Raw genomic sequence first — 16,808 nt, 5'->3', positions numbered from 1 at the left:
TCTTTCTGCCCTCTCTGTCTCTCTCTCTCTCTGTCTCTGTGCTATCTCATTCTCACACTCTCTCTCTGTCTCTCTGCCCCCTCTCTGTGTCTCTCTCTCTCTGTATCTCTCTCTGCCCCCTCTCTGTCTCTCTCTCTGTCTCTGTCTCTCTGCCTCCCTCTCTGTCTCTCTCTCTTTGTCTGTCTCTCTGCCTCTCTCTGTGTTTGTCTTTCTGCCCTCTGTCTCTCTCTGTCTGTCTCTGCTATCTCATTCTCACACTCTCTCTCTGTCTCCCCCCTCTCTGTCTCTCTCTCTGTCTCTGTGTGTGTCTGTCTCTCTGCCCCCTCTCACACTCTGTCTCTGTGTTTGTCTCTCTCTCTCTCTGTCTCTGTGTTTGTCTCTCTCTCTCTTTGTCTCTGTGTTTGTCTCTCTGCCTCTCTCTCTCTGTCTCTGTGTTTGTCTCTCTGTCTCTGTGTTTGTCTCTCTGCCCCTCTCTCTCTGTGTCTCTCTCTCTGTCTCTGTGTTTGTCTCTCTGCCCCACTCTCTCACACTCTCTCTCTCTGTCTCTGTGTTTGTCTCTCTCTCACACTCTCTCTCTCTCTCTCTGTGTTTGTCTCTCTCTCACACTCTCTCTCTCTGTGTCTCTCTCTCTCACACTCTCTCTCTCTCTCTCTGTCTCTGTCTCTCTCTCAAACACACAACACTGTGAATTTGACAGTAACTTACAAGCAACTCGGTGGCAAGGACATTCATCATATTACAGTCAGAAACAACCTAATCCTCCGTGACCACAGCAGGTTAACTCTGCTGTCGATTGTTGTGCCGTGGCCCTGTAACTGAAAACTGTAAATGAATCTAATAATAATAGTCATCTTTTATATTATCAAAAGTAAAATACTCAAACGTTTTACTGCAGCATACTGTAAATGATTGTGCATTGTGAGAAAATGTTTTTGGCGGGGAAATAATTGCTGTATTTTGAATGGTACTGTAATTCCATCTCCCAGAATACAGTACCATACGGTATCTTTGAAGCACCAATAGCCTTTTGATTGGGCGCATGGTATTGTTGTTTCTGGCTCATTAACATATTTTGAGGCGAGCCTTGCAAGAGGCTATATTTGTTACAGCCGTGAGTGAGAATGCTGAACCAATTGAACTCCTGTTGTTATAGTGCCCCGTCATTTAAAAATGTACAGGGGACAGATTGGAGTGGCAGCAACTCTTAAACCTTAAGTGATTGAAGCATTTAGCAACGTCCTTTTGGCCTGTTTTACCGTGCAGTCGGTTTGTCAGTTTGGAAGCTTTTCTTCTAATCATCCAAGTGATATAAAACACCAAATATTCATTAATATGCTTTAATGTGTAAACACTTTACCTCGCAGCCAACATGCTTTCACCAATCCCATATAATTACAGTAAAATACTGTGAAATACAAACCCCTCCCACTCAATTAATTTCATTCATTCATTGCTATTACGTTAGCATTGCCATCTTTACAGTACAATCAATTTTACGGTATTTTAATGTGTGTCATTACACAGTACTTGCTTTGATACCATATGTATATACAGTCTAACTGTAACGGTTTTCTTCTGGTGAAAGAGAGGCGGACCAAATTGCAGCGTGGTGGTTATTCATGTTTAATTTATAAAGACACTATACATGAATAAACTAACAAAAACAATAAACGTGCGAAAACCTAAACAGCCCTATCTGGTGCAAACACAGAGACAGGAACAATCACCCACAAAACCCAACACAAAACAGGCTACCTAAATATGGTTCCCAATCAGAGACAATGACTAGCACCTGCCTCTGATTGAGAACCATATCAGGCCAAATATAGAAATAGACAAACCAGACACACAACATAGAATGCCCACCCAGCTCACGTCCTGACCAACACTAAAACAAGGAAAACACACACGAACGATGGTCAGAACGTGACACTAACCACCATATACAACTTTATGAATTAAACCTGGCGCTGATTTAATAGGGAGTTTGATCTTTTGGGACTATTCCATTGGTTCCATTTTTTTCAGGGAGACAATCTGGCGCAGCTCAAGTCTTAGAAAGTATTGTCCATGTCTTTAACCCAGGTTACACCCTGAGTTACCCAGAACTCCCCTCTCTCTCTCTCTCTCTCTCTCAGGTAGGCTAGACCCAGGTTATACCTAGTGGGATGATATCATGCTACACTAACAATAGTATTAATAAAATACAACATATTATAAACACAGTATATAGTACATCCAGAACTCCTCTCTCTCTCTCAATTCAATTCAATTTCAAATCAAGGGCTTTATTGGCATGGGAAACATGTGTTAACATTGCCAAAGCAAGTGAGGTAGAAAATATATAAAGTGAATATATAAAGTGAAATAAACAATAAAAATTAACAGTAAACATTACACATACAGAAGTTTCAACACAATAAAGACATTACAAATGTCATATTATATATATACAGTGTTTTAACAATGTACAAATGGTTAAAGGACACAAGATAAAATAAATAAGCATAAATATGGGTTGTATTTACAATGGTGTGTGTTCACTGGTTGCCCTTTTCTCATGGCAACAGGTCACAAATCTTGCTGCTGTGATGGCACTCTGTGGTATTTCACTCAGTAGATATGGGAGTTTATCAAAATTGGATTTGTTTTCGAATTCTTTGTGGATCTGTGTAATCTGAGAGAAATATGTCTCTCTAATATGGTCATACATTGGGCAGGAGGTTAGGAAGTGCAGCTCAGTTTCCACCTCATTTTGTGGGCAGTGAGCACATAGCCTGTCTTCTCTTGAGAGCCATGTCTGCCTACGGCGGCCTTTCTCAATAGCAAGGCTATGCTCACTGAGTCTGTACATAGTCAAAGCTTTCCTTAATTTTGGGTCAGTCACAGTGGTCAGGTATTCTGCCACTGTGTACTCTCTGTGTAGGGCCAAATAGTATTCTAGTTTGCTCTGTTTTTTTGTTCATTCTTTCCAATGTGTCAAGTAATTATCTTTTTGTTTTCTCATGATTTGGTTGGGTCTAATTGTGCTGCTGTCCTGGGGCTCTGTAGGGTGTGTTTGTGTTTGTGAACAAAGCCCCAGGACCAGCTTGCTTAGGGGACTCTTCTCCAGGTTCATCTCTCTGTAGGTGATGGCTTTGTTGTGGAAGGTTTGGGAATCGCTTCCTTTTTGGTGGTTATATAATTTAACGGCTCTTTTCTGGATTTTGATCATTAGTGGGTATCGACCTAATTCTGCTCTGCATGCATTATTTGGTGTTCTACATTGTACACAGAGGATATTTTTGCAGAAGTCTGCATGCAGAGTCTCAATTTGGTGTTTGTCCCATTTTGTGAAGTCTTGGTTGGTGAGCGGACCCCAGACCTCACAACCATAAAGGGCAATGGGCTCTATGACTGATTCAAGTATTTTTAGCCAAATCCTAATTGGTATGTTGAAATGTATGTTCCTTTTGATGGCATAGAATGCCCTTCTTGCCTTGTCTCTCAGATCGTTCACAGCTTTGTGGAAGTTACCTGTGGCGCTGATGTTTAGGCCAAGGTATGTATAGTTTTGTGTGTGCTCTAGGGCAACAGTGTCTAGATGGAATTTGTATTTGTGGTCCTGGTGACTGGACCTTTTTTGAAACACCATTATTTTTGGTCTTACTGAGATTTACTGTCAGGGCCCAGGTCTGACAGAATCTGTGCATAAGATCTAGGTGCTGCTGTAGGCCCTCCTTGGTTGGTGACAGAAGCACCAGATCATCAGCAAACAGTAGACATTTGACTTCGGATTCTAGTAGGGTGAGGCCGGGTGCTGCAGACTTTTCTAGTGCCCGCGCCAATTCGTTGATATATATGTTGAAGAGGGTGGGGCTTAAGCTGCATCCATGTCTCACCCCACGACCCTGTGTGAAGAAATGTGTGTTTTTTGCCAATTTTAACCGCACACTTGTTGTTTGTGTTTTATAATGTTGTATTTTTATAATTTGTTAGTATGTTTTGAAGGCCCAAAGCACTTTGCACTTTTTTGGTTTGTTTGGTTGTCAATTAGGGTGTACATCAGGTTTGTATAGCAATTTGACCCTCATTGTTTTCAGACCCTGCAAAAATGCAGTTTTCCCAAGAAATATTCCAAGTAAAATTTGTCTCCACTTTTGAGGATTGGGGTGAATAATTTTGCCACTTTTTCAGTTTTTGATTTGTTAAAAAAAGTTTGAAATATCCATGATTGTGATTGTGTCCCACTTGTTGTTGATTCTTCACAAAAAAATACAGTTTTATATCTTTATGTTTGAAGCCTGAAATGTGGCAAAAGGTCGCAAAGTTCAAGGGGGCCGAATACTTTCGCAAGGCACTGTATATTACAATAATGAGATGTATCCACCAATCCAAAGAAAGGATAGGCGGGTGCTAGACAGATCGCCATGCCTCTTTGTGGACAACGAGTTCCATTGTTAGGACGGAGAGACAGGTATCTTGTCAGTATATCCATAATCTTTGATGGGGCTGAACGGCAATAACAAAATCGCTAAGGATCATGGTGAAAGTGGCCGTAACTAGCAAAGGATCATGGTCGATGTAGTCGTTTTCATCCTGACTGAGAGTCAACCGGAGCCTCCTCCTCGTAGCCTGACCTGTGATTGGTCTGTGTCAGCACGTGGCCATGCGTGACGACAAATGTAGTAGTCAGAATGAATAACGATTAATTAAATATCTTGATTTGTAGCTAACTTTAAAATAATTCACAGCAGGAATCGGAGTTGATCATAATAAACATGTGTTATGGCCTAAAAAGGCTGTCTAAAAAAAATCTAGTTAACAGCGATGCAATCTCCATAGACAAACATTGGCAGTGGAATGGGCCTCACTGAAGAGCTCAGTGACTTTCAGAGTGTCACCATCATAGGATGCCACCTTTCCAACAAGTCAGTTCGTCAAATTTCTGCCCTGCTAGATCTGCCCCCCGGTCGACTGCAAGTGCTGTTATTGTGAAGTGGAAAAGTCAAGAGGCAACAACAGGTTAACGTTACTACCGGTTAGGGTTACCATGGTTACCACCTATAGCCTTGGGGTTCACGTTACTACCGGTTAGGGTTACCATGGTTACCACCTATAGCCTTGGGGTTAGTGTTAGTACCGGTTAGGGTTATTATGGTTATGACCTGTAGTCTAGCAGGTTATGGTTACCATGGTTACCACATATAGCCTTGGAGTTAGTGTTACCATGGTTACTACCTGTAGTCTTGGGGGTTATTACAGTCAGGTGTTGAACACCCCTTTTATAAACAACACACATTTAATACAAACTCAACATTGAAACATTATTGTACGTTATCGAAGCAGTTTTTATTGTACACAGATTTAAACAAAATATATTTGGTACAGTAGTCCTTTTTACATTCTATTTCCTCTTCGTTGCAAAGGACAACGAGTGCAACCAATCAAACAGAGCAGCAGTATATATTCAAGTTTGGACAGTATACAATAGACAGGTTCTGAAGCAGACTATTGAACAGTTAGAATGACTTGGGGAATAAAACCACAGAGATGCTATTCAATTACCAGAGGGGCTATGTCATAAAGCCCTCAAAGTTCCAGAATGCGGTGAAAATGGCAGCCATGTTGGTCAGGGAGAAATCCAAAGTACTTCTAATTGTAATGTAATGGCAGTAGAGGCATAATCTTGATTTTAATTATGCAGGAACATAAAGGTAAGCCATGTGATATATCAGAAATTGTGTAATAGAATTATTGTCAACCTAAAACAGTTTACAGGTTTTTATACCAATTCTCTGTATAACTAGCCTCTAAAATATATGTAAAGAGAACATAAATGTCTTAATTGTTGTTTTTCTGGAAATCTGTAAGTGGTATATGATACAATACTTGTCTAACTCCTATCAACAACTTATTTCAGCCAGTGTCTGGCTGTGGATTGACTGAGTAGATTGAATGGAATGTTGGCGCGAGTATTGGCAGTTAACTAGAAACATTAATGGAATCATTCCTATTCAATTGGTTAACTAGCCCGCTAACACATACAGTTAATGGAATCATTACTGTACAACTGGCTAGCTGTCCCGCTAACACATACAGTTAATGGAATCATTCCTATACAACTGGCTAGCTAGCGCGCTAACGCATACAGTTAATGGAATCATTCCTGTACAACTGGTTAGCTAGCGAGCTAACACATACAGTTAATGGAATCATTCCTGTACAAATGGTTAGCTAGCGCGCTAACACATACAGTTAATGGAATCATTCCTGTACAACTGGCTAGCTATCCCGCTAACACATACAGTTAATAGAATCATTCCTGTAAAAATGGTTAGCTAGCGAGCTAACACATACAGTTAATAGAATCATTCCTGTAAAAATGGTTAGCTAGCGAGCTAACACATACAGTTAATGGAATCATTCCTGTACAAATGGTTAGCTAGCGAGCTAACACATACAGTTAATGGAATCATTCCTGTACAAATGGTTAGCTAGCGAGCTAACAAATGCAGTGCATTCAGAAAGTATTCAGACCCTTTCACTTTTTCCAATTTTATGTTACATTACAGCCCTATTCTAAAATTGATAAAGGTTTCTAGATGTTTGCAAATATATTAAAAATAAAAAACATAAAATACATTATTTACATTAGTATTCAGAACCTTTGCTATGAGACTCGGAATTGAGCTCAGGTCCATCCTGTTTCCATTGATCATCCTTGAGATGTTTCTACAACTTGATTGGAGTACACCTGTGGTAAATTCAATTGATTGGACATGATTTGGAAAGGCACACACCTGTCTATATAAGGTCCCACAGTTGACAATGCATGTCAGAGCAAAAACCAAGCCACGAGGTCGAAGGAATTGTCCGTAGAGCTACAAGACAGGATTGTGTCGAGGCACAGATCTGGGGAAGGGTACCAAAACATTGAAAGTCCCCAAGAACACAGTGGCCTCCATCATTCTTAAATGGAAGAAGTTTGGAGCCACCAAGACTCTTCCTTTAGCTGGCCGCCCGGCCAAACTGAGCAATCGGGGGACAAGAGCCTTGGTCAGGGAGGTGACGAAAAACCGATGGTCACTCTGACAGAGCTCCAGAGTTCCTCTGTGGCGATGGCAGAACCTTCCAGAAGGATAACCATCTCTGCAGCACTCCACCAATCAGGCCTTTATGGTTGAGTGGCCAGAAGGACAACCATCTCTGCAGCACTCCACCAATCAGGCCTTTATGATAGAGTGGCCAGACAGAGTTGGAGTTTGCCAAAAGGCAGTTGAAGGACTAAAGAAACAAGATTCTCTGGTCTGATACAACCAAGATTGAACTCTTTGGCCTGAATAGCAAGCGTCATGTCTAGAGGAAACCTGGCACCATCCCTACGGTGAAGCATGATGGAGGCAGCATCATGCTGAGTGGATGTTTTTCAGCAACAGGGACTGGGACACTAGTCAGGATCGAGGGAATGATTAACGAAGAAAAGTACAGAGAGATCCTTGATGAAAATCTGCTCCAGAGCGCTCAGGACTTCAGACTGGGGCGAAGGTTCACCTTCCAACAGGACAACGACCTCAAGCACACAGCCAAGAAGCAGGAGTGGCTTCGGGACAAGTTTCTGAATGTCCTTGAGTGGCCCAGACTTGAACCCGATCAAACATCTGAGAATAGCTGTGCAGCGACGCTCCCCATCCAACCTGACAGAGCTTGAGAGGATCTGCAGAGAAATTTGGGAGAAACTCCCCAAATACAGGTGTGCCAAGCTTGTAGAGTCATTCCCAAGAAGACTTAAGGCTGTAATCGCTGCCAAAGGTGCTTCAACAAAGTACTGAGTAAAGGGTCTGAATACTAATGTAAATGTATACATGTGAAATGTATGTATTTTTTATTTACATTTGCAAACATTCCTAAAAAAACAGATTTTGCTTTGTCATTATGAGGCATTGTGTGTAGATTAATGAGGGGAAAGAAAAAAAAACATTTAAACAACTTAAGAACAAGTCTGTAACGTAAAAATGTTTTGGTGGAAAAAGTCAAGGGGTCTGAATACTTTCCGAATGCACTGTATACAATGCAAATTCTTCAAATTCATTGCTTTACAAATTATAACAGCACTGGCAAACCACGGTTGATCAACTCCCTGACCAACATGGCTGACCTTTTATGCCATCATAAGAAGGTTCATGTCCATTCTAGGATTCTACTTCCTAATTCTATGATAAAGCTGTCACATGGGAAGCTGTGTAATATGGATCTGTCATTCATCATCATTTTTTCTATTGTAGGACTGATTGGTTTGATAGCTGATTACATTGACTGATAATGCATTATGGACACACGCACACGCACGCACGCACACACGCACACACGCACACACACACACACACACACACACACACACACACACACACAGAGTAGTCTAGTGGAGAACGGTCAGTAATAGTGGCAGTAGCAGAGTGGAGATGGAACCTCCAATACCAGGTGCTATAGGAGAGGGGGAGAAACAATTCTAATCTGGTTCATTTTTATTCATGTCTAGCCATTCTAATCTGGTTCATGTTTATTCATGTGGTTCATGTTTATTCATGTCTAGCCATTCTAATCTGGTTCATGTTTATTCATGTCTAGTCATTCTAATCTGGTTCATGTTTATTCATGTGGTTCATGTTTATTCATGTCTAGCCATTCTAATCTGGTTCATGTTTATTCATGTGGTTCATGTTTATTCATGCCTAGTCATTCTAATCTGGTTATGTTTATTCATCTGGTTCATGTTTATTCATGCCTAGTCATTCTGATCTGGTTCATGTTTATTCATGCCTAGTCATTCTGATCTGGTTCATGTTTATTCATGTCTAGCCATTCTAATCTGGTTCATGTTTATTCATCTGGTTCATGTTTATTCATGCCTAGTCATTCTAATCTGGTTCTGTTTATTCATCTGGTTCATGTATATTCATGCCTACTCACCATGTGATGCTTTCTCTGGAATAAAAGATAAACAAGAGACTTGATGTTAGACAATGTTGACGTCATAACAGTCTGTCACTCTGTCTGTCACTCTGTCTGTCACTCTGTCTGTCACTCTGTCTGTCACTCTCTGTCTGTCACTCTCTGTCTGTCATTCTCTGTCTGTCATTCTCTGTCTGTCACTCTCTGTCTGTCACTCTCTGTCTGTCACTCTCTGTCACTGTCTGTGTCACTCTCTGTCACTCTCTGTGTCACTCTCTGTCTGTCACTCTGTCTGTCACTCTCTGTCTGTCACTCTGTCTCTGTCTGTCACTCTCTGTCTGTCACTCTCTGTGTCACTCTCTCTGTCTGTCACTCTGTCTGTCTGTCTGTCATTCTCTGTCTGTCACTCTGTCTGTCACTCTCTGTCTGTCACTCTGTCTGTCACTCTCTGTCTGTCACACTCTGTCTGTCACTCTCTGTCTGTCACTCTCTGTCTGTCACTCTCTGTCTGTCACTCTCTGTGTCACTCTCTGTGTCACTCTGTCTGTCACTCTGTCTGTCACTCTGTCTGTCATTCTCTGTCTGTCACTCTGTCTGTCACTCTCTGTCTGTCACTCTCTGTCTGTCACTCTCTGTGTCACTCTCTGTGTCACTCTCTGTGTCACTCTCTGTTTCACTCTCTGTGTCACTCTGTCTGTCACTCTCTGTCTGTCACTCTCTGTCTGTCACTCTGTCTGTCACTTTCTGTCTGTCACTCTGTCTGTCACTCTGTCTGTCACTCTGTCTGTCACTTTCTGTCTGTCACTCTGTCTGTCACTCTGTCTGTCACTCTGTTTGTCACTTTCTGTCTGTCACTCTGTCTCTCTCTCTCTCTCACCGACACCGACACACACACGGTCTTGGTTTCAAGAGGTTAGGTCTAGGTATGGGTCCTGTGATGCTGAAGGTGGTCTCCATGGTTACCCGTGATGGTGAAAGTAGTCTCCATTCCAGCGTGGATGTGGTCGGCGACGTGGCAGTGCAACAGCCATGTCCCAGGGTTCCCTGCAGTCATCTCGACCGTCTGAAACGTCCCCGGGAACAGGTCAAACACATCCGCGCGGTGCACACTGTCCGTCTGACACACACACACACACACACACACACACACACACACACACACACACAGACAGACACACAGACACACACACAGACACACACACAGACAGACACACAGACACAGACACACACACCAGGGGCGAGAGAGGGGAGGACTTCAAACACATCCACATTGTCGGTCTGAGGATCATACATACATTTACTCTATTATCATATATATTTATACCATGGCATTGTTGAATACTCCTTTCTGATTGGCTAGAAGGGCATTCTAAAGTGTGCATTATTTCCCTATAACGGCATAGTATATTTGCCAAGTGTGTTCAAAGCTGTCATCAAGACAAAGGGTGGCTACTTTGAAGAATCTAAAATATATTTTGATTTGTTTAACACTTTTTTTGGTTACTACATGATTCCATATGTGTTATTTCATAGTGTTGATGTCTTCACTATTATTCTACAATGTAGAAAATAGTAAAAATAAAGAAAACCCCGTAAATGAGTGTCCAAACTTTTGACTGGTACTGTACACTGAACAGAAATATAAATGCAACATGTAAAATGTTGGTCCCATGTTTCATGAGCTGAAATAAAAGATCCCAGAAATATTCCCTACGCACAAACAGCTGATTTCTTTCAACTGTTGCGCACAAAGTTGTTTACATCCCTGTTAGTGAGCATTTCTCCTTTTCCAAGATGATCCATCCACCTGACAGGTGTGGCATAACAAGAAGCTGACTAAACAGCATGGTCATTACACAGGTGCACTTTGTGCTGGGGACAATAAAAGGCCACTCTAAAATGTGCAGTTTTGTCACACAACACAATGCCACAGATGTGTCAAGTTTTTGAGGGAGCATGCAAATTGGCATGCTGACGGCCGGAACGTCCACCAGAGTTGTTGCCAGAGAATTTAATGTTAATTTCTCTACCATAAGCCGCCTCCAACATCATTTCAGAGAATTTGGCAGCGAGTCCAACTGACCTCATAACCACAGACCACGTGTAACCATGCCAACTGAGGACCTCCACATCCGGCTTCTTCAATTGAAGGATCGTCTGAGACCAGCCACCTGGACAAGCTGATGTAACTGAGGAGTATTTCTGTCTGTAAAAAAGCCTTTTATGGGGAAAAACTCATTCTGATTGGCTGGAGTCTCCCTAGTGGGTGGGCCTGTCTCCCTAGTGGGTGGGCCTGTCTCCCCAGTGGGTGGGCCTGTCTCCCCAGTGGGTGGGCCTGTCTCCCCAGTGGGTGGGCCTGTCTCCCCCTGGCTCCCTAGTGGGTGGGCCTGTCTCCCAGTGGGTGGGCCTAGCTCTGGGTGGGCCTGTCCCCAGTGGGTGGGCCTGTCTCCCCAGTGGGTGGGCCTGTCTCCCTAGTGGGTGGGCCTAGCTCCCTAGTGGGTGGGCCTAGCCTGTGGGTGGGCCTGTCTCCCCAGTGGGTGGGCCTGTCTCCCCAGTGGGTGGGCCTGTCTCCCCAGTGGGTGGGCATGTCTCCCCAGTGGGTGGGCCTGTCTCCCCAGTGGGTGGGTCTATGCCCTCCCAGTCCCACCCATGACTGCGCCACTGCCCAGTCAGGTGGTATCCATAGATTAGAGGCTAATTTATTTATGTGAATTGACTGATTTCCTCATATGTACTTTAACTCAGTAAATTCTTTGAAATTGTTGTATGTTGCGTTTATATTTTTGTTCAGTATATATTTCAACATTTGAGGTAGACTACATGATCACACCGGTAATAGATCTGTTGTTGTATTACTTATGAGGCACAGCTGAATGACATTTAAATAGTTGTTTATTTTAATTTTACTGCCTGCATCTGATGGTCAGTCACTGCGGAGGGAGAGCAGCAGACTGAGATCAGTCTCTCAACATCCCTCCACACTCCCAGCAACAGAGTGTTCCAGTTCCCACAAATAAGCAGCAACATCGGACAGCCATTGAAGAGGAGTGGGACAACCTTCCACAGGCCACAATCAACAGCCTGATCAACTCTATGTAAGGATCAACAGCCTGATTAACTCTATGTAAGGATCAACAGCCTGATTAACTCTATGTAAGGATCAACAGCCTGATCAACTCTATGTAAGGATCAACAGCCTGATTAACTCTATGTAAGGATCAACAGCCTGATTAACTCTATGTAAGGATCAACAGCCTGATTAACTCTATGTAAGGATCAACAGCCTGATTAACTCTATGTAAGGATCAACAGCCTCAACAGCCTGATTAACTCTATGTAAGGATCAACAGCCTGATTAACTCTATGTAAGGATCAACAGCCTGATTAACTCTATGCAACAGCCTGATTAACTCTATGTAAGGATCAACAGCCTGATTAACTCTATGTAAGGATCAACAGCCTGATTAACTCTATGTATTATTAACTCTATGTAAGGATCAACAGCCTGATTAACTCTATGTAAGGATCAACAGCCTGATTAACTCTATGTAAGGATCAACAGCCTGATTAACTCTATGTAAGGATCAACAGCCTGATTAATCTATGTATACCAGGATCATGTGACCAACAGCCTGATTAACTCTATGTAAGGATCAACAGCCTGATTAACTCTATGTAAGGATCAACAGCCTGATTAACTCTATGTAAGGATCAACAGCCTGATTAACTCTATGTAAGGATCAACAGATTCATATCTGTATACCAGGTCATGTGACCGGGAATACAGATTAGGGCCTAATGACAATCTTTGAAATTGTTGCATGTTTCTGTTTATATTTTTGTTCAGTGTACGGTATATATACATATAATATCTATTTATCACCAGCCATTTGGTTGAAATATTGCCTTTCGGTTTCTCTATAAAAGTGAGGAGGGATTAAGACAATGTACTGGAAAACTGACTCCAGTGGTTATGATGAATAATAATAAGACGCCGAACGAGGAGAGGAAGAGGAAGAGGAAGAAGATGAGGAAGAAGAAGAGGAAAAGGAAGAAGATGAGGAAGATGAGGAAGAGGAAGAGAATGAGCAGAAGATGAAGAAGGAGAAAAGGAGAAGGAGAAAAGGAGAAGAAGAAGACGAAGAAGAGGGAGAGGAAGAAGATGAGGAAGAGGAAAAGAAGGAGCAGAAGAGGAAGAAGAAGAGGGAGAGGAAGAAGATGAGGAAGAGGAAAAGAAGGAGCAGAAGAGGAAGAAGAAGAGGGAGAGGAAGAAGATGAGGAAGATGAGGAAGAGGAAGAGAAGGAGCAGAAGATGAAGAAGGAGAAAAGGAGAAGAAGATGAAGTCTTACTTTATAAGTGAAGGTCTCAGCGTGGAAGTGGACGGTGTGAATGTCGACCTCGTTGCCCATCCCCAGTAGATACCAGTCCACTGTCTGGCCATTAGACATGGTCAGACCATGAAGGTTTCCATACAGCTTACCATTTATACCTACACACACACACACACACACACACACACACACACACACACACACACACACACACACACACACACACACACACACACACACACAATAATACTCCTTAATACCATCACAGTCAACATGATCTCTCTCTCTCAGCCTCTTGTCTGTATATTAATACAGGCGTCAGTACTACATCAGTCAACATGATCTCTCTCTCTCTCAGCCTCTGTCTTTGTTGGTTCCCAATCATACTATGTATCTTTCCTCCTGAAGTGTGCACTCTCTCACTACTCTCCACAAATATAAAAGCATTGGCATAGTGTAGGAATGGGCAAGAAGGAGTTTCCAAATACTGTAATTTCCTTTCAAATCCATGAAGGGAAGTGCAAATCTAGGGAGGAAGGAGAGAATATTGGGACACTCACTCTCTTTTCTATAAGCTTGGCTCTTCTTCTCCCTCCCACTCCCCCTCCTCTTCTCACCTCCCCCCCTCCCTCCCTCCTCCCCCCTCCCTCTTCCCTCCTCTCCCTCCCTCTCTCCTCCTCTCCCTCCCCTCCCTCCCCCCTCCCTCTCCCCCTCCTCCTCTCCCCCTCCCTCCCTCCCTCCCTCCCTCCCTCCCTCCCTCCCTCCCTCCCTCCCCTCCCTCCCTCCCTCCCTCTTCCCTCCTCCTCCCTCCCTCCCTCTCCCCCCCCTCCTCTCCCTCCCTCTCTCCCTCCCTCCCTCCTTCTCCCCCTCCTCTCCCCCCTCCCCCCTCCTTCTCCCCCTCCTCTCCCTCCCTCTTCTCCTCCTCTCCCCCTCCTCTCCTCCTCCTCCTCTCCTTCCCTCTCCTCTCAATCCCTCTCCTTACATCCCTCTCTCACCCCCTCCTCTCCTCCTCTCCATCCTCTCCCTCTCCCTCTCCCCCTCCTCTCCTCCTCCTCTCCTCCTCCTCTGCTCCTCCTCTCCCTCCCCCCCTCTCTCCTCACCGTGCATCTTGTTGCTCTCTATAAAGTTGTCATCCATGGTAAAGTTACTGGGGTCAGTGTGGAGGTAAGTTCTGATGTTGTCTTCCAGGTACCAGGACTCATTCTCATCAAATACCATGAAGAGCAGAGCAAACTCCCTCTCCACGTCCCTCCTCTTCCTCGTCCCCTCCTCAGCTCCACGCTGCAGTACTCCCTGTCTGCAGACCACCAGGGGACCCAAGAGACCACTGAACACGTCCTGAAGGACAGATAGAGAGGCTTACTGGATACAGGCAGACACACACATTCTCAGGAGTTCTATAGGTAGACACACACACCTTGACGAAGTCAACAGTAGAGTAGTACGCGTAGGAGATACAGTTAGGATCAGAGACCCCTGGACCAGAGCTCTCTGGGACCTCCCATCTGAACTCTGTCATGTAACCTGGGGATGAGAGAATAGAGGAGAGGAGAGGATGAGAGAGATGGAGAGGAGGAGAGGGGAAAAGGAGAGGAGGAGAGGAGGTAGAGGGGAGAGGGGAGGAGAGGGGGATGAGAGAGGAGGAGTGAACAGGGGAGAGAGGAGGTGGGGGAGGAGGAGGAGAGGAGGATAGAGGGAGAGGGGAGGGGGAGGGAGGAGGGAAGGAGAGAGAAGGAGAAGAGGAGAAGAGGAGAGGAGGAAAGGAGAGAGAAGGAGAAGAGGAGAGAGGAGAGGAGGATAGAGGGAGAGGGGGGGGAGAGGAGGAGGAAAGGAGAGAGAGGAGAAGAGGAGAGAGGAGAGGAGGAGGAAGGAGAGAGAAGGAGAAGAGGAGAGAGGAGAGGAGGAAAGGAGAGAGGAGGAAAGGAGAGAGAAGGAGAAGAGAAGAGAGGAGAGGAGGAAAGGAGAGAGGAGGATAGAAGAGGAGAGAGGAGAGTAGGAAAGGAGAGAGAAGGAGAAGAGAGGAGAGGAGGAAAGGAGAGAGGAGGATAGAAGAGGAGAGAGGAGAGTAGGAAAGGAGAGAGAAGGAGAAGAGAGGAGAGGAGGAAAGGAGAGAGGAGGATAGAAGAGGAGAGGAGGAGATAAAAGGGGAGGATCACACATTAACATGGACCGTTGTTGGTTGGACAGGTGTGTCTGTGTCTGTGATGTCCACTCTGTGTGTTTGTATAGAGTACGGCCGGCAGTGTGTGTGTGTTTTATCTGGTTGGACAGGTGTGTCTGTGATGTCCACTCTGTGTGTTTGTGTGTGTTTTACCTGGTTGGACAGGTGTGTCTGTGATGTCCACTATGTGTGTTTCTGTGTGTTTTACCTGGTTGGACAGGTGTGTCTGTGATGTCCACTCTGTGTGTTTGTGTGTGTGTTTTACCTGGTTGGACAGGTGTGTCTGTGATGTCCACTCTGTGTGTTTGTGTGTGTGTTTTACCTGGTTGGACAGGTGTGTTAGTGATGTCCACTCTGTGTGTTTGTGTGTGTGTTTTACCTGGCTGGACAGGTGTGTGTGTGTCGGTAGTGACCACTCCGTGAGCGTGTATAGAGTACGGACGACTGGCTCTGTTCTTAAAGGTGATCAGAACCTCCTCTCCCACCTCCACCCTGATGATAGGACCTATAGGAACGACACACAAACACACCAGTAACCGTTTCAATCCCAGCTAGCGCATAAACGTTCTGAGAACCATATGTTTCTTAGAGCTTGGTGAGAGCATGGTTGTCCTACGGTTATTTAGCCTACAACCTTGGCTTTGGAACATTCTCAGCACATTTAAGGAACTTGAAAATAAAACGCTATTTTCTTAGGTATTACGTTCCTTTTAACAGAACGTTTGGTTACTTTTAATTAACATTTTGAAAAAGGTTCTAGGAACGTTCTCCAACTGGTTTGACATTGGGAATGTTCTCAAATAGTTCAGAGAACGTTAAGAAACAACGTTCTTCTGTGAGTCATCACGCCATACCACTGTGAGTCATCACGCCATACCACTGTGAGTCATCACGGCCATACCACTGTGAGTCATCACGCCATACCACTGTGAGTCATCACGCCATACCACTGTGAGTCATCACGCCATACCACTGTGAGTCATCACGCCATACCACTGTGAGTCATCACGCCATACCACTGTGAGTCATCACGCCATACCACTGTGAGTCATCACGCCATACCACTGTGAGTCATCACGCCATACCACTGTGAGTCATCACGCCATACCACTGTGAGTCATCACGCCATACCACTGTGAGTCATCACGCCATACCACTGTGAGTCATCACGCCATACCACTGTCATCACGCCATACCACTGTGAGTCATCACGCCACGCCATACCACTGTGAGTCATCACGCCATACCACTGTGAGTCATCACGCCATACCACTGTGAGTCATCACGGCCATACCACTGTGAGTCATCACGCCATACCACTGTGAGTCATCACGCCATACCACTGTGAGTCATCACGCCATACCACTGTGAGTCATCACGCCAT

At 44.4% G+C, this 16,808-nt stretch overlaps 1 protein-coding gene across 1 annotated transcript in view; it reads right to left on the bottom strand.

Moving 5' to 3' along the window:
- Nucleotides 1-8,279: 8,279 nt before the first annotated feature.
- The window catches only part of LOC112236473 (ferroxidase HEPHL1-like), a 72,879-nt gene continuing 64,350 nt past the window's right edge, over nt 8,280-16,808 (bottom strand). Inside the window, exons 14-20 of the mRNA XM_042311493.1 lie at nt 15,804-15,929; nt 14,681-14,787; nt 14,364-14,601; nt 13,282-13,421; nt 9,895-10,048; nt 8,950-8,964; nt 8,280-8,463 (exon numbers count right to left, since the gene is read on the bottom strand). Coding sequence (XP_042167427.1) covers nt 8,399-8,463; nt 8,950-8,964; nt 9,895-10,048; nt 13,282-13,421; nt 14,364-14,601; nt 14,681-14,787; nt 15,804-15,929 — 845 coding nt within the window. The 3' untranslated portion in view covers nt 8,280-8,398. The remainder of the gene's footprint in view (nt 8,464-8,949; nt 8,965-9,894; nt 10,049-13,281; nt 13,422-14,363; nt 14,602-14,680; nt 14,788-15,803; nt 15,930-16,808) is intronic.

The sequence above is a fragment of the Oncorhynchus tshawytscha genome, linkage group LG33, assembly GCF_018296145.1.
Source record: "Oncorhynchus tshawytscha isolate Ot180627B linkage group LG33, Otsh_v2.0, whole genome shotgun sequence".
In the NCBI taxonomy this organism is placed as follows: domain Eukaryota; kingdom Metazoa; phylum Chordata; class Actinopteri; order Salmoniformes; family Salmonidae; genus Oncorhynchus; species Oncorhynchus tshawytscha.
The sequence above is the reverse complement of the archived record's forward strand: the minus strand, read 5'-3'. Positions and strand labels throughout refer to the sequence as shown.